At 45.0% G+C, this 18,021-nt stretch overlaps 1 protein-coding gene across 3 annotated transcripts; it reads left to right on the forward strand.

Annotated features, from left to right (window-relative positions):
• The first annotated feature begins 1,185 nt into the window (after positions 1-1,185).
• SSTR1 (somatostatin receptor 1) lies at positions 1,186-5,998 on the forward strand. Of its 3 annotated transcripts, none has more exons than XM_045799735.2 (2): positions 1,186-1,655; positions 2,466-5,998. In XM_045799735.2, exon 2 carries the CDS (start codon positions 2,533-2,535, stop codon positions 3,598-3,600), a length of 1,068 nt encoding a protein of 355 aa, XP_045655691.1. In that variant the 5' UTR covers positions 1,186-1,655; positions 2,466-2,532; the 3' UTR covers positions 3,601-5,998. The 3 variants fall into 3 exon arrangements, with proteins under 3 accessions (XP_045655691.1, XP_087715109.1, XP_045655682.1); XM_087858983.1 differs by having other exon boundaries at positions 1,186-1,641; XM_045799726.2 differs by lacking the exon at positions 1,186-1,655 and having other exon boundaries at positions 1,674-3,673; positions 3,927-5,998.
• Positions 5,999-18,021: the final 12,023 nt, after the last annotated feature.

Consider the following 18,021-nt stretch of genomic DNA (forward strand, 5'->3'; position numbering starts at 1 on the left):
CTCTTCTGGGGGGAAAAAGGACTTTTTTTTTTTTAACTTGATGAACATTTTTTTTTCCCCTCCATATGTTCAGGACTTTTTAAGGAAAATAAAACACAACTAACCATCAATTCCACATCCCATTTTCGTAAAAGGTAAAAAGTAATTTGTTTAGATAAAGTACTGGGTTAAACAGCCTGGGCCTTATGAAATTCCAAATTCCTTCCTAGCACATTTCTCATTAATAACTCAGTGTCCTTGCACACCTTCCTATGAGGGCCTGCCATAATATATCTTTGATTGTTAAAATCAACACACTACAGACGTTACTCTTTTCCTTTCAGGAGCGTTTAGTTTGAGAACTAAAACACATATATGCAAAAGATTGCCCATATAAAACGAGGCAATAGGAATTATACTATTTTTTTTTCAGGTTCTGCATCCATATCTGCATGCTGAACTGTCTGGTGCAAACAGCTTTAGTAAGGAGTTGAGTTTCTGTTTCAGGTTGCCTCTCCGGAGTGTAAATTATACCGATGGGAGGGAAGGCTGAGACCTAGGGCAGAGTGGGTGCTCCACTTAGTTGAGAGGAAGGAGGAACTAACAAGAAACTGGCGAGGAAGCTGAGGTTTGCAAGAGGCCCAGCAGGAGGCCGCTGGGGCCAGCCTTCCTGGGAACAGGCACATTTCGGAGAAAGACTTGATGGGATTTTCAAAAAAGAACAGGAGAGCTGGATAGAGTGATCCTTCCTTGGACTGGAACCAAGTGGAAAGCCAAAGGGAACCTAGGCTAGGGATGGTGGGAAGTCCCAGAGGTGGTTAAAAATCGTGGTGCTTGAACGTTCATTCTTTTACACAGAAACCATTCAATTCGTAAATGAAACAGGCGAGTTTAGGCCTGCCTATATCCTTTTCTGTCTCTTAAAAGTTTAAGAACGTGAACTAGAACTGGTCACACGTTCAGGGGCCTCAGAAAAGGCTGAAATCCTAGTAACTCACGGAAAGACCCGAAGGTCTTCCTGCCAGTTTGTGGAGTTGGTGACAGGTCTGGCCACCTGCACGGTGGGCCCCGCGTGGGTTTAGAGGGGCTGGCATCCTTGCTCTCCCAGGCCTTTACACTCTCCTCCCTCCCCCCGCCCCCCCCCCCCCCCCCGGGCCAGCCAACTCTCCCGGGTACAAAGTACAGCAGGGACGCAGGCGGAGCCTTTCCAAGCGGCGCGGCCATATCTTTCCCCAGTGAACACCTAGATGGATTTCCAATACGGCGCCTGGCACGTTCCGGGGGGAGCCTCGGGCTCCTTCCGTGCTCCCAGCCGCGCGTCCTCCGCTCTGCAGTCTATACTCCTCTGGGAGACGCAGGGGGCTCTGGGCACTACCAGCTTTATTAAGAGATTCGCAATGGTTTACTCAGGCCCCTAAATCACTCCCGCCCGCGAAGAGCTGCCTGCGGTGTTGTAACGCAGAATCTCCTAACGCACGGTTTTTGTCCTTCCTCCTCTTAACACGGCTCAGGGTCAGTTTCAGCGACTCTAAGAGTATCTGCGTGGGCGCTTGTGCGGGGGTCCGGCCCAAAGAAAGGAGTTGGACTGCGCGGAGAACGTCACCGTGCCACCAGACCGCACAGGCACTTTGCACGGGCCATCTACGCGTCGTCAGTCTGGAGGTAGCGCGCCCTGGGTAAGGGGTCCGGGAGGTTCCGCGGCGGGTCTCCAGGAGCAGGCTAGCGGGAGGGAGAGGTGGGGGTTTAGGGCCCTGGACGATTGGATGAGAGTGGAGTTGGGGTCTCTCAGGACGGGGCAGCAACTGAGGGAAACTGAGATGAACTCCAGACATCTGTGCCCGGGGTCTGCTTCACTGGATAGGAGCCGGGTGGGGTGGGACAGATTCTACACCTTTGGTTCCCACCCATCCTCCAGGAAGGCGGAGAAACTCCCCAGTTCCCCCTGAGGGATGGGTAAAAGGTATTGCAGGGGACCCCCCCCCGGAGCAGCTGCTGGAGTTGATCCGAGCACAGGACTGGGAAAGAAAAAAATTGGGCGAGGGGTGGTAAGCCACCTATATCGCCTTCCTCCCTCTTTTCCTCCCCCACCCCTCCCTCTTCGTAGCTGCTGACGCGCTGGTGGTGTCTATTAATCATTCACCAGCCCAGAGCCGCGCCACTTAATGGCTGTGCGGCGCGGGGCTCCAGCCTCCTGTCCTCCCCTCTCCAGGCTCGCCTGTGCCCAGGCGCCCCGGAGCTGCAAGAGGCTGCGCGCAAGCCGCCGCTGGGCAATGCGCCCTGCCAGCGGCGGTCAGAGCCAAGCTCCCCGTAGTCGCTCCGTGCTACCCCAGGTGTCCGGCAGCCGTGAGCTGCGGGCAAGCGGGCGGGGTGCCGAGTGAGCGCGCAAGCGGCGGGGGCGCGAGGAGCGCCCAGCCCCAGTAGTCCCATCGGTCCCCAGCAGCTGAAATGTTCCCCAATGGCACTGCCTCCTCTCCTTCCTCTCCTAGCCCCAGCCCGGGCAGCTGCGGCGAAGGCGGCGGCAGCAGGGGCCCCGGGGCCGGCGCTGCGGACGGCATGGAGGAGCCGGGGCGAAATGCGTCCCAGAACGGGACCTTGAGCGAGGGCCAGGGCAGCGCCATCCTCATCTCCTTCATCTACTCCGTGGTGTGCCTGGTGGGGCTGTGCGGTAACTCCATGGTCATCTACGTGATCCTGCGCTACGCCAAAATGAAGACGGCCACCAACATCTACATCCTGAACCTGGCCATCGCCGATGAGCTGCTCATGCTCAGTGTGCCATTCCTGGTCACCTCCACGTTGCTTCGCCACTGGCCCTTCGGCGCGCTGCTCTGCCGTCTCGTGCTCAGCGTGGACGCAGTCAACATGTTCACCAGCATCTACTGTCTGACTGTGCTTAGCGTGGACCGGTACGTGGCAGTGGTGCACCCCATTAAGGCAGCACGCTACCGCCGGCCCACCGTGGCCAAGGTGGTGAATTTGGGCGTGTGGGTGCTATCGCTGCTTGTCATTCTGCCCATTGTGGTCTTCTCGCGCACAGCGGCCAACAGTGATGGCACGGTGGCCTGCAACATGCTCATGCCCGAGCCCGCCCAGCGCTGGCTAGTGGGCTTCGTGTTGTACACATTTCTCATGGGCTTCCTGCTGCCCGTCGGGGCTATCTGCCTGTGCTACGTGCTCATCATCGCCAAAATGCGCATGGTGGCCCTCAAGGCCGGCTGGCAGCAGCGCAAGCGCTCGGAGCGCAAGATCACCCTGATGGTGATGATGGTGGTGATGGTGTTTGTCATCTGCTGGATGCCTTTCTATGTAGTGCAGCTGGTCAACGTGTTTGCGGAGCAGGACGACGCCACGGTGAGCCAGCTGTCGGTCATCCTCGGCTACGCCAACAGCTGCGCCAATCCCATCCTCTATGGCTTCCTTTCGGACAACTTCAAGCGCTCTTTCCAGCGCATCCTGTGCCTCAGCTGGATGGACAACGCCGCCGAGGAGCCTGTCGACTACTACGCCACGGCCCTCAAGAGCCGCGCTTACAGCGTGGAGGACTTCCAGCCGGAGAACCTGGAGTCCGGAGGCGGTGTCTTCCGGAATGGCACCTGTACGTCTCGGATCACGACTCTCTGAGCCTTGGCCACGCAAGGGCCCTGCGCAAGGCAGGAGGAGGAAGATGAGGAGGAAGGGAGGCCGGGTGCCAGAGGTGAAACTATCCCAGGCGTCTGGGTGCGGTGGGGCAAACTGGGGCTAAGACACTGTGTGCGCGTGGGGTGGAGAGACCCGGGAAAGTCGCTCCAGAAAGGTGGAATTGGGCACTTTGCTTATACATTGGGAAGGCTCGCGGGCCCCTTTCTCCTCTGCCACTTTCGCTCCCTCCGACACTGCGCTTGCCCTTCTGCGCCCCGCTATGCTCCCCACTCTGTAACTTCGATCTTTCCTTCCGCCCCGTCCTGCAGGTGCAGATCATGAACTCATAAACGTCGTCAACTCAGCCTGACCCTCAGCCGGGCCAGCCGTTGTTTTTGTTTAAGCTGAGCCGCAGGTACCGCCACGGGTTTCCCACGGGGTGAGTCCCCAGCTCGCCCGCAGCCCCGCCCTGCCGCGCCCCTCCGCTCGCCAGATTCTGCCTGGTGCCCCTAGCGGAGTCTGGAGAATCACCGCTCTCCCTTTGCTCGGCTCTGTTTGAAGGGGAGTAGGAATAGGAAATGAACTAGGCACTTGGTCTTTTCTCCTACTCTCGGGTGAAGTCGTGCCCTTCCCGGAACCCCTTCGCCACTCCCACTCCACCCAGGGCGGAGCCAGGTGCTTAGTAAAATCGGTCCCGCGCTTCGAACCCCAGGCATTCTGCAGTCCCCATCCAAACCCTCCTTTGGAGCAAAAAGGAACTGACAACGGGCGATCCAGGAGTTTTCAGAAGGTTCCGGGGTTTGGCGGGGAGGGGATTGTAATAGAAACCACCCTCTTTGCCGGCTCACAGCCAGCGCTTTTGATTTCAAAGACCAAGCGCTGGGCACTCCTGGGACAACGCTGGTCTGAGTTGGCCCAGCAGGGCAGGGCGCACTTTCTCCGGGGCCGCCCGGGAGTCTGCAGCTACACTAGGATTGCTCCCTCACCTAAGCTTCTGGCGGTGCAGATGTAAGAGCAACAACCTCCTCGGTTTCCTGTCCTGGTTTATCTCGAAGACCGGGCGCCGGGGCCAGGACCTCGGTGGCGCCTTCTGAGCCTTGGCCAATCCCGAGCGCGTTGCCACCGCCCACAGGCTAAAGAGTGCCGCCTGCCTGGCCCCTGAAGGTTGCTGCCTTTCAAGCGGTGCCTAATAAGTTATTTTCTTGTTTGACATATTTATTTATTTATTTGTTTGTTTGTGATGTTTGAAAAGGTGTCTCTGCTTTGCTTTTCACTACTTGCTTAGCCCAGGGCCTTTCCTTCAGGACACTGGGGGTGGGGATCGAGGTAGCAGTGGGGGGGGGGGAGCTTTCTCCCCAAGGACCCCTCAAAAACCTCTCCTCTTTTTTGGGCTCTCTCTTCTTATCCCTCTCTTCTTGCTTGTGTTCAGTGAAGTTGGGGGATTCTTTTATACTTTTTCTCATATAGTCTCTTGTTTGTCTTAATAATAAATAAGTAGATAAATGATAACATGGGTGAGCCACCTCCCATGCAGAGTGGAATGTCCTGAATTCCTTTCAACATCACCCTATGTATGATTTTATTTATATTTTTACATACGACATCTATTTATCTTGCTCTATTGTTACGAGTCCATGAAACAATGTGAGGTTGGTAGGAGCACTTTCAGATACGGGTGTAACTGCGCTCAAGTCTGGAGCTGAGAAAGCCCATGCAGACAGATTTTTATCAGTGCTGAGAATGTCCCTGTTTATGTCCCTGCTTCTTCTAGGTTCCAGCATAGGCAATTCTAATAGACAATCTAGTTAACATTGTCACTTCTTTTGAACACATTGAAAGTAGAGTAATTTGTGTCTGTGTTTAATCCTACCAATTATATTGGAAGCCTGAGCAGGGCAAGGACCAATAATTTTCCTTCCTTGTATTTCCTGTATTGCTTTAATATGCTGGCATGTACATAGTAGGCACTAAACACATGTTTGTTAGTTGATTGCTTAAGCCAGAGTGTATTACAACCATTGGGAGATACAAGTCTGGGGCTGTCAGGTTCTCTCATTGACATGATACACAATGGTTGAAATCACGGAAAAAGATGTTTTGTGTAATATTTGCTTCAAGAACATTGTGCTTTCCCGAAAGCAGTAACCAAGAGTTAAAATGTCTTTAACGTTTTGTTTAAACTAAGGAACAAATATATGCTTTTGGTTATACATCATAAAGTTTAGATCTGTCCCTTAATAATAATATATATTATTACTCCTTTGGTAAATAGATTTTTAATGGTTAAGAACAATGAAATTTACAAATCTTAAACCTTATCCTCATAAGAGGATACAAATCTAGTGCTCTTAACCTGTTACCGTTGTAATATGAACTAAATAAACAAATGTATTATGTTGTTGCAAGTTGTCTGACTTTGCCATTTGAATTTTACTGTTTCAAGGGATTACTTAAAAACACATATACATGGGCTTGGTTGCTTTGTGTTTCATGTAGATTTTAAGAAGAACGGTTCCAGATTACCGTGGGAAATTTTACCAAGATTGGGGTTATACTTTGAATTATTCTTTAAAAAAGAAAAGTCTGTTAGTTCAGAGAAAGAGGAGAACGACTTTGAGTCAGTATGACTAGGAAGCAGTGTAGCGGCCTGTACTCTCTATGGTTTGCTGTTGTCACGAAACTAACTAGATGATGTCTCAATCTCTCACATATTAAATTACTCCCTGCCCTCATTTCTGACCTCAGACTTTGTTGTGGGAGCTAAGTAATCGCTGACTTACAACCCAGGGAGAGAAAAAACAGGAGAGGGAGAAGGAGAGAGATTGCCTAAAGGTGTTCCAGAGGAAATGGGTAAAAGAAATAGAAAAATCAGATTTCAACGGAAGAGGAGAGAGTCATATTTTATGCTTTGTTCCGTGATGGCCATTTCCATCCCTAGAAGAATTTAAAAAGGTACTAGAGGAATTTTTTTTAACAGACTTTATTTTTTAAAGCAGTTTTCTTTTCACAGCAAAATAGGTGGAAAGCTACATTTTCCAAGCAGGCAATAGCAGTGATTCCAGAACCAGAGTGTGGGCAGGGGGGTTCAAAAAACTTTAAATGCCTGGTAACTCTCGGCTTTATAGTTCTATACATTATCTCAATATGACTAAGGATAGCTGGACTTTTGTCTTTTTAAATCATTTTTAAAAGCTATAGCAAGATGGTAAATTGAGCTCAAGACTTAGATGTGCAGAGAAAACATTTTGCTATTTTGGTTTTAACTAACCTGAACATTATTCTAAGCCCCTTCCAACTGGCTAGCGGGGAGAAAAAAGTTAAATAAATATTCAAACATCTAATTGCGTTGATGATTTAAATAGCCGTTTAAAAAAAAATTCAAAATTGCCCTTGAATAAGTTTAGACAGTCTCCCAGCTGGCCTCCTCATCCTCTCTAGTCAGCCTTAAAATGGCTTTAGAGTGAAGACTGGAAAGAGGTTTCATGCATCCTAGTGGAGGAGATGGTGAGGGGGCGGGGGTCCTTCAGAAAGGGGCCCTCTCTGCCCTTTGCTCTCTGGGAATGGGTGCTTTCCCCCCTTGAGATGATTCCTTTCTACAGTTTGTTGAAATCTGCAGCTTTTGGAGTCTATGATCCAACCTGTCATCTTGGTGGGGGCCACAGTCAGCTTCTGTGGGCTGTGTGGCCCTTTCAGAGTCTTCTATGGCGCTCCTGAAGCCCAGCGGTCTGGGGGGCTACCCCAGCCTCTGCCAAGGAGTGAACTCACCCTGCCATAGGCAGCCCCGCGGTGAGCCTCTTGGCTCAGTGACTCGGGGGAGGTAGGGTGGCTCCGGACTGGTGACCCTCAGGATCGCGTCTCTCTGAACTTTCATGTGGCTCTGTCTCAGGTCTTTTCCATCTCTCCTTACCTTTGTCAACTTCATTTCTTCAAACCACTCCCCTCATCCCACATCCCCTTCCCACTAGAGGAAAAACATAGGAGAGGAATCCTGCAGTCTTGGCCCTCGATGTGCTGAAGCAAAACCAAAGGATTTTGCAAATCTCGGTGCAATCCCCTCCCCCCATTGCCTCACCTGATGTCCAAGCCTTTGTACACCGCCTGGAAGTTGAAGCTAAGCCCTTTTCCTTCCTAAGGTGATGAGCCTCACCTTGGAATGAGGGACTACAACGAAACAAGATTTACGGAGGAAGTTAAAATGCATCATTTTCGTGTCTATGAACTATTATCTCTCTTACTAGTGACCTCTGTGTTCCCAGAGGAGAGTTCCTCAGGCCATCTTCTCACACAATGTCCCCCCCAAAAGGATTATGTTGAAAATCTTTGATGCCTCCTCTAATTTAACCCTGACCATACACAAAATTCTGTATGCATGATTTTGGCCTGAGAAGAAACGCAAGGTGTTCTCTGGAAAATATTATGGAAGATACATTTAAAACCAAAAAACAACTGCGGTATATTTCCAACTTATTTAAAACAAATATTAGAGATAGCATATTTATATCAATCTTCTAAAAAACACCTGGGTAGTGGGGGTGCTTTGTAAATCTTGCTCATTGCCTTCTTTATTCCAATGTGCCACAGCACAGAGGTTAGGCGCTCGACTGAAATGAGAGATAGATGTCCACATAATTATTACAGTGGTACGTTCTTAAGAAAATAAAGTATTGCAAGTCTATGCTGCCACCTCGTTACATCATACATCTTTGAGGTAAGGAGAACTTCTTCCACGTACGCAGATGGAAAGCTTGCTTTTCATTCAACACATTTCAGTTTGCTGGCTTTATTTTTTTTTTAATGTTTTTTTATTATATTATGTTAGTCACCGTACAGTACATCCCTGGTTTCTGATATAAAGTTCGATGATTCATTAGTTGCGTATAACACCCAGTGCACCATGCAATATGTGCCCTCCTTACTACCCATCACCAGTCTATCCCATTCCCCCACCCCCCTCCCCTCTGAAGCCCTCAGTTTGTTTCTCAGAGTCCATAGTCTCTCATGCTTCATTCCCCCTTCTGATTACCCCCCCTTTCTTTATCCCTTTCTTCCCCTACTGATCATTCTAGTTCTTATGTTCTATAGATGAGAGAAATCATATGATAATTGTCTCTCTGCTTGACTTATTTCACTTAGCATTATCTCCTCCAGTGCCATCCATGTTGCAGCAAATGTTGAGAACTCGTTCCTTCTGATAGCTGAGTAATATTCCATTGTATATATGGACCACAACTTCTTAATCCAGTCATCTGTTGAAGGGCATCTCGGTTCCTTCCACGATTTAGCTATTGTGGACAATGCTGCTATGAACGTTGGGGTGCATATGGCCCTTCTCTTCACTATGTCTGTATCTTTGGGGTAGATACCCAGTAGTGCAATGGCTGGGTCATAGGGTAGCTCAATTTTTAACTTTTTAAGGGACCTCCACAGTTTTCCAGAGTGGCTGTACCAACTTAGTTTGCTGGCTTTAAAAGAAGGCCGAGGGGCTCCACGTTGTTACATGGTTTCCCTGGAGGAAGGCAGGCACAGAGATAACGCGGTAAGTGATCATTTACTATTTTGTTAAAGATCTAGAGACAGGGTATTATAGTGAGTGTATTCACAAAAGGAATTGTATTAGGAAGGAACAGATACAGTCCAGCTTCTGATTTCAACTATAAAGGAAAGGAACGTGTCTCTGCCATGATGACAAAGTTGAGGAGGCCTGTGAGCAGAAGTAACCAATGCAAACTGAAATATCAAAATACCTGCTTGTCAAACTGTTGGGTAAAAAGGAGCCATAATTTAAAATAGACATCCTTTGGTAAAATGTTCCCTTTGATAATTAACTTAATTATTTTCAAAACCTATGTTAAACTCAATCTTACTAGTCAATATTTGGAAATATTATACTCCATGAAGACTAAGACCACATGCATGGTCTTGAAATTCTTTGGAATAATAGTGAGCTTAAGACTCAAAAAAAAAAAAAAAAGATCTCTTTAAGCCAGTATGATTCAAATCTTCAGTTTTGAGTGGACAAGAAGTTTTTACAAAATGAGAGGTGGGGAATGCTGTTAGCTAACATAGTATCCCTGCAGTGGGGTTCAACTCTGCACCCCTGCTCATTGCCCACATGCCCAGACTGCCTACTGGTGAAGACCTCAAGAGTACTACAGCTTTAAAAACTTAAGAAAGATTTACTATGTATCAGAGTTCACTTGGAGGAGGGTGGGTTGTGGAGACACTAAAGTATCAGGTAGAGAACAAAAGACAGTGTCCATTTACATTTAAAAACGGAGAGAAAAAGAATCCAAGACATGCTAGGCAAGCAGGAAAATATTTTACAATGACACATGTGGTTTACATGACTGTTCTGGGAAGGGTTGTCTAAATATTGATGAACAATAGCTCTCACTGTGTCTTTGTGTCTCCATAACCCTTAACAATTCATTAATCTAGCTAATATTATTAGCAGTGGCAAAATGTCTATTCAAAGTCAATAATTAAATTAAACATTCTCCTTCATGTCCAATGAGCCACTGTAACGAGCAAATCAAGCAGATGTCTATATGCTTTTTTCAAAAGACTCCCAAGTCTCCCTGTACATATATAAACTCTGTGTAGGATCTGAACCTAAAGAACACACACACACACACACACACACACACACACACACACCTCAAACAAAAAGGAATTTGTTGGGTAATAATTGGTGAAATAGAACTTTAAGACTTGGTCTGCCCCCCTAGCCTTTTAAGTTCCCATTCCCTAACCCTTCTCTCCCGGCTCCGAAGCTTTTTCCCCCTGACTTCTCCTACTTCTCCCAATAGAGCTCTTCTCAGAAAAGGATTTCCTTTGATTTGTGGTTTATATCACTGACAAGGCTTCAAGTGTTATCTTCCAGAAGTGAGGCTTCTTAATAAGGATACACTACCAGGACATCAGGCAGCAGCATCCTGGTAGTCACACCTTTGCCTAAGGGAAGTATTTCTTAACAAGTGGTCCACGAGCCTTGCATCAAATAACCCAAGAACTTTTAAAAAATGCATATTCTCTCTGCTCCATTGTAGAGTTTTTGTTTCATTAGGTCTGGGGCGAGTCTCAGTGTTTCTAAAGTACACTAAAATTTGAGAACTAATGGTTTAAGGGTGAAGAGCATGGAGTTTGCCACCAGCAAATGTAGCTCTACTTTGTTAATTGTGTGATACTGAGGGAGTTAATCTTCATGATGTGTGTTTTGCTCATTCATAAGACCAGATAATAATACCTCCTTTTGAGGGCTGTTGTGATGAGACAATATATGTCAAATGCCAGATCCATCAGAACTCTTTTAGGTGTGAATGAATGAAAACCTAATTAGCTCACATAACTTCTGGAAGGAAGAACATCTGGCTTCAGGGTGTACTTGATCCATAACTCAGTAAGAATTGTTTTTTTTTCTTTTTTCATTTTCTTTTCTCATCTCTGACTTTTGCCATGTTGACTCCATTCTCAGATAGGCTTCCTTTGTAATTACAAGACAGCTGCCGAGAATGAAACATGATATTTTTCCAGGCTCAAATTTCAAAGGAAAGAGTAAAAATGATTCTCTCTAACTGGACTGTTTGAGATAGTTCATCTGTTGGGAGGCACCACTCCATGTCTCTCATGCGCCGTCTGTCTTGCTGAGTCTGCCCAAGAATAAAGGCCCTGACCACTCTTTTCCTGGATTCTTTCTCAAGGTTGTGTTTGTAGCAAGAATATTGAGCAATCAGGTAACGTCTCTTACAAGAACAAGACAGCCTTGACTGCTGCGTGCTATGAAGTGGTGGTTTCCCTCAGACCAGTGCTCCACAGCTGTGCGGCGTCCAGATGGTCTCAGACCACATCAGCTCCGTGAGAATCAAACAACAGTAACTCATGCAAATCATGTTGCTTACTGGCTGCACCATGGGTGATAAACTCTTTTATCTCTGACCCAGAAATCCTGTGTCTTCTGCCATCATCTATGAAACAGCAATAGACTAACTTATTAGCCTGTAAGTTAAGTAAAATCAGATTTCGGACCCTGACGGTATCTACCACTGAGCCCATTAGCAAGGTCTGGAGAGTGTTTTCGGCTCCACCTGGGCTATTTCCTCAAATCCTTGGAGTTGGGAGGGTCAACTCCACCCAGAAGTGGGAGGGGTAACAGGGTGGATCCCATAGAGAAAAGTGAGAGGCAATTACCCCAAGTAGATGATGAAAGGTATGTTATGTGGCAAAAATAAAATTAAAAAAGGACCACCTGCCGGGTCATAGGGCAGCTCTATTTGTAACTTTTTGAGGGACCTCCACACTGTTTTCCAGAGTGGCTGTACCAACTTGCATTCCCACCAACAGTGTAAGAGGGATCCCCTTTCTCCACATCCGCTCCAACATTTGCTGTTTCCTGCCTTGTCAATTTTTGCCATTCTAACTGGCGTGGTTTTGATTTGAATTTCCCTGATGGCTAATGATTTTGAACATTTTTTCATGTGTCTGTTAGCCATTTGTATGTCTTCATTGGAAAAGTGTCTGTTCATATCTTCTGCCCATTTTTTGATTTGATTATTTGTTTCTTGTGTATTGAGTTTGAGAAGTTCTTTGTAGATCTTGGATACCAGTCTTTTATCTGTAGTATCATTTGCAAATATCTTCTCCCATTCCATGGGCTGCCTATTAGTTTTTTTTACTGTTTCCTTGGCTGTGAAGAAGCTTTTTCCCCCCAAGTTCATTTTTTCTTTTGTTTCTCTTGCCTTTGGAGATGTGTCATGAAAAAAGTTGCTGTGGCCGATGTCGTAGAGGTTGCTGCCTATGCTCTCCTCTAGGATTTTGATGGATTCCTGTCTCACATCGAGGTCTTTCATCCATTTGGAGTTTATCTTTGTGTATGGTGTGAGAGAGTGGTCAAGTTTCATTCTTTTGCATGTAGCTGTCCAATTTTCCCAGTACCATTCATTGAAGAGACTTTTTTCCACTGGATGTTTTTTCCTGCTTTGTCAAAGATTAGTTGCCCAAAGAGCCGAGGGTCCATTTCTGGGTTCTCTATTCTGTTCCATTGGTCTATGTGTCTGCTTTTGTGCCAGTACCATGCTGTCTTTGTGATCACAGCTTTGTAGTACAGCTTGAAATCTGGCAATGTGATGCCCCCAGCATTGTTTTTCCTTTTCAACAATTCCTTGGCGATTCAGGGCCTTTTCTGGTTCCACACAAATTTAAGGGCTGTTTGTTTCAGTTCTTTGAAAAATGTCATTGGTATTTTGATGGGATGGCATTCAAAGTGTAGATTGCTTTGGGTAGCATAGACATTTTAACTATGTTTATTCTTCCGATTCATGAGCATGGATCCAGCAATCGTACTACTGGGTATTTACCCCAAAGATACAGACATAGTGAAGAGAAGGGCCATATGCACCTCAATGTTCATAGCAGCATTGTCCACAATAGCGAAATTGTGGGAGGAGCCGAGATGCCCTTCAACAGATGACTAGATTAAGAAGATGTGGTCCATATATACAATGGAATATTACTCAACCATCAGAAAGGATGATTACCCAACATTTGCAGCAACATGGACGGCACTGGAGGAGATAATGCTAAGTGAAATAAGTCAAGCAGAGAAAGACAATTATCATATGGTTTCACTCATTTACGGAACATAAGAAATAGCAGGAAGATCGGTAGGAGAAGGAAGGGAAGAATGAAGAGGGGTTAAACAGAAGAGGGAATGAACCATGGGAGACTATGGACTCTGGGAAACAAACTGAGGGCTTCAGAGGGGAGGAGAGTGGGGGAATGGGATAGGCTGGTGATGGGTATTAAGGAGGGCACATATTGCATGGAGCACTGGGTGTTATACGCAAATAATGAATCATGACCACCTCCAACCACCCAGCACAGATCCAGGAACCAGACAGACAGATTGATATAGATACTGCAATAAATGACAGATTATATTATTATTATTAATCATTATTAGTATATCAATAAGAGAAAGAATTAAAGTGATTCATGTGTTAAAATGCTTCTACTTCTAGTCATATAATTAAGTGGATGGTGTTAGATTAACTTTAAATATACAAAACTTTGCTTCATTTCTTCAAATGTAAGCACATATGAAACCTGTGCAAAATATATTTTCATTCATATTTTTTCTATGATAAGGAATATAGTGATATTTATTTGGGAGACTCAAAACCTCTCACACATATTACTGATCGATACCAGATGACTTCGAGAGAATTAATCACTCCATGCATCAGATTCTACATCTTTAAAGCGAGAATAATTAGATTAATAACAATTTGTTACATTCCTATAAGATGAATGACACTGTTTACATATATTTTAAAATAAGGTGATGAAGGCATTTTAATATCATACACAGCATATAGTTAAACATATTGAAAATGGCTTTGAGATTAGAAACATAAATGAATAAAGCATGAAGTGATACACAGAGATTTGGTTCAGCCAGCTCTGGAGCCACATTTTATCATCAGCAATCGGGAAAAAGTTTGCTTTCAATACAGTCTTAAGTGATAGAAGTAAGGTAGCCCATCAGAAGGAGGATAGGTACCAATGATTAGTAAAATAATATCCAAACGAATTTCCTTCTGTTTTAGTGTGGTTCACAAATATATTTGTGCCACATATTTAGGGCCCGAGATACCATTGTGAAGACAACCAACTCCCATGAATTAGAATGACAGCTTCAGTTCCCCTCAGACTTCACGGCAGTTATATAAAACTGTCAGTAACCAGAGTTTAAAATATAGCAGCAGGCCAGGCAGGGGAAGGAAAGAGAAGTAACATTTATTCAGTAGCTACTTTGCAAGTGACACATTTGCTAGGTGCTTTATATGCCATCTCATTTGGTCTTCCGCCAGATTCCTATGAACTAGAAATCTTTATTTTTCCTACAAGCAAGGGGGAGGGGGAGAAGGGGAGGGGAAGGGGAGAAGAGGGAAAGAGAGAGAGAGAGAGAGAGAATTGTCCAGCCTGTTAAAGCAGGTAGTTGGAAGAACCAGGACTAAAAATCAAACCTACTGACTCTAAGAACCATGATCCTTCTATCATATCAGGTAAGTCCTTTTCAATGTCACACACAGTCCATTCCATAAACCACAGAGAAACGGGAAAAGTTTGACTATTACCTCCACTTTCATAAATCACAGTGACCAAAGCCCAAATGTCAAAATGGACCATTCTACTAATGGTCTGTACCTAAAGGAGAATAATCAAATAAATTATTGGCAAATACTGAAGGAGCTATACTATTTTCCACAGAGGCAATCGATTGCCTACCAAAAACACCAGTTTCACCTCTAAGCCAAGTGTACCCATGTCGAGAGCCCCGCTGAGTACATCTGAGGCCTCCCCACACATGCTCTTCCTCTAAAGAGGAAGAGGTGGTAACACAGGGGTCAAGTAGATGGGGTCAGGAATCGGAATGCATGGTTAAGAATCCTGGCTTTGAAAACCACTGGCTAGGTCACCATGGGCAAGTTATCCACTTATGTCTCGTACTCTCTGTTTCATTTCTTTCTTTTTTTTTTTTTTAAAGAGAGTGAGTGAGAGAGAAAGAGAGAGAGAGAGAGCATGAACTAGAGGGGGGAGGAGCAGAGGAAGACGGAGAGAGAATCTTAAGCAGGCTCCCTGCTGGACCGTGGGGCTCGATCTCATGACCCTGAGATCATTACCTGGGCCAAAATCAAGAGTGGGAGATGCTTAACAAACTGAGCCACCCAGGCACCCCTATGTCTCATACTTCTTAACTGAAAAATGAGAATAAAAATAATTTCTTTTCCATAATGTTAGCAAGTGACACATAAGTCCTTTTAGCATATTTTATACACTTTAATAACCCTTTTTGTTAACATAACTATCAGAGATAGCAATAGCTCCAGAACACAGAAAAGCAAGAGTTTCCTTTTTCACTTATGAAGATATAGTAAATATGTTCCAATGATAAGGAATTAAATAATTAAGACATATTAAAATAATAATAGATACTACAACTTTAATGGCCACTAGAATAGGACACAACTCTGGAGTTTGAAAAGGCAAAATTCTGGATGAGTAACATTAGTTCAGCTCCAGAAACTACTATAAACAGCTTCTAAGACACTAGAGACAAGGTGAGTTCCTTTTACCTCTCTACGTAAACTAGGAAGGTGTTACACTGTAACAATAGTGTAAAGCAATTGAAACACTTTAAACTAATTTTTAAAAATCTGTCATTCTTCCCAATTAACAGGTCGTATCATTTATCAGGACGCCAATTAAATAGAATCCACTAAATTATTCAAGTGAATAGAGTCTAGTTAAGAAAAGATGAGAAACAAAACAAAACAAAAAAGTCTTTCCCAAATATTGAAAGCTGATATTATAAAATTATAAAACAACTTATTTTCTTATAAATTCTTTTCATAAATTATCTCATTGAATCTCTGAGCAACAGGGGTAGCGTGTAAAACAAAGAGGTAAATATGCAAAGCACAACTTCAAACAGCTGCGGACACTTTAAAGCTGAGGTCTGCCAAATAGTTCTCTGAAATGAGTGCTGTCTCACCTGCAGCTGCATTTCTCATCCCATTCGCAAACCAAGGATGGATCTATAAGAATAAAATTGATGACTGCATTGAGTCCTCTGAGCATTAATCCTTTTCTTATGGCCATATCTTCCCCAAAGTAAGACTCTCTAGAATCATCACAACTGATGATATCCCATTACATCCCATTTCAAAATGAAATAAAACTGACTCCATTCTAAATTGAGTATATATTCAAATGTTCCTACCATCTTTCCAACAAAAGCACAGAGGGGATGAAGGGGAAGCATTTGACAAGCCACATGATGGGTTCTTGCAAAGACGGTGAGCAGCAATGAGCAGCAGGATGGAAAGTCAACCAGGATTTGCTTGGGCAAGACCCACTTGGTGCTCTCTCTTCCTAGAGCACAGATGGCAGGACTTCCCAGGTGTTTTCCACCAGTCTGTAAATTCTCTAAGGGCCATTTGTGTTTGATTTCTCAGTGCCTTGCCTGCCATCTAAAAGGTGAACAGTGGTTAGGAGCAGTAACTGGAGCTCAGTGACTTAATCACTTTGTGACCTCAGGTAAATGACTTCATATCTTCACCTTAACTGTAATTTCCTCATCTATAAAGTGGGGGAAATACTAGTACCTACATCTCAGGATTGTTATGAAGGTTAAATACGTGAACATTTGTAATGTATTTAAAACAATACCTGGCACACGAAGAGTTCTCTAAGCACTCAGCAAAATATCATTACATTAAATTGATGGATTTATTAAGACAAAGCAAAGCTTTGAAGTCATCGATTTTGGTACTGTGGCCATTGCTTACCTCTTGAGTATCTCTCTCCCTACTTGTGGTCTTCTGGAGTCTTCCCCATGTGAGCATCTCACTTTCACATGTCAAAGAGTTTTTCTAAGTACAGGTACTTAATCATTTAAATTATGAATTCCTTAATCATAAGTGTGTTGGGTTTTTGGTTTTTTTTGAGAGAGAGAGAGAGAGAACACGAGAGAGCACGTGAGTGGGGGCAGGGGCAAAGGGAGAGAGAGAAAGAATCCCAAGCAGACTCCCCACTGAGCGAGAAGCCCAAGATGGGGCTCTATCCCACAACCCTGAGATCATGACCCAAGCCGAAATCAAGTCAGACACTTAACAGACTGAGCCACCCAGGCACCACCAGTGGGGTGGCTTTTTAATGACAGATAACAATGGCTCCCTAACCTGGCTGCACATCAAACGCATCTGGGAAGTCTTTTAAAAACCTAGAATTCCTTGGGGCACCTGGGTGGCTCAGTCGGTTAAGTGTCTGCCTTCGGCTCAGGTCATGATCTCCAGGTCCTGGGATGGAGCCTTGCATCAGGCTCCCAACTCAGCGGAAAGCCTGCTTCTCCCTCTCCCTCTGTCTGCCCCTCCCCCTGCTTGTGCTCTCTCTCTGTCAAATAAATAAATAAATAAATAAATAAATAAATAAATAAATGTTTAAAACAAACAAGCAAACACCTAGGATTCCTAATGCGCAGCTTAAGAAACTCTTGAAAACAAAGCCTAAGCATCATTAGGAGATAAGGTTTCCATAGGATTCTGGCACGGGTGGTGTCACTAACTGGTATTTGGGGAGCCTCCACTACAGATTCAAAAGACTCAAAAAGATTCAAGCATTCCTAGTAAAGGGATTGTGGGGACTGTGATTAGTCCACAGTCGTAGAGGCGGTGTTTTTCTTTCTCAGTCTGGTATCCTTTTTGGCCTTTCGAATTTCACCACACTATCATCAGAATTGCCTTTCACCCCAAAGCTCTTCAGAGGCCTTCTGTAAATCTCCCAAGTGCAAGGGTGTTGCTGCCAACCCCCCTTCTTACTGGTATCATTTTCAAGGGCGATGGGAAATCTTCATTCTGATATTCT

The sequence above is a fragment of the Ursus americanus genome, chromosome 35 (genome assembly GCF_024610735.1).
Source record: "Ursus americanus isolate L20-20 chromosome 35, mUrsAme1.1.p, whole genome shotgun sequence".
Lineage (NCBI taxonomy): Eukaryota > Metazoa > Chordata > Mammalia > Carnivora > Ursidae > Ursus > Ursus americanus.

Excerpts from the sequence above, each read along its gene's own strand:
- SSTR1 (XM_045799726.2), top strand. The coding sequence starts at position 2,425 with ATGTTCCCCAATGGCACTGCCTCCTCTCCTTCCTCTCCTAGCCCCAGC.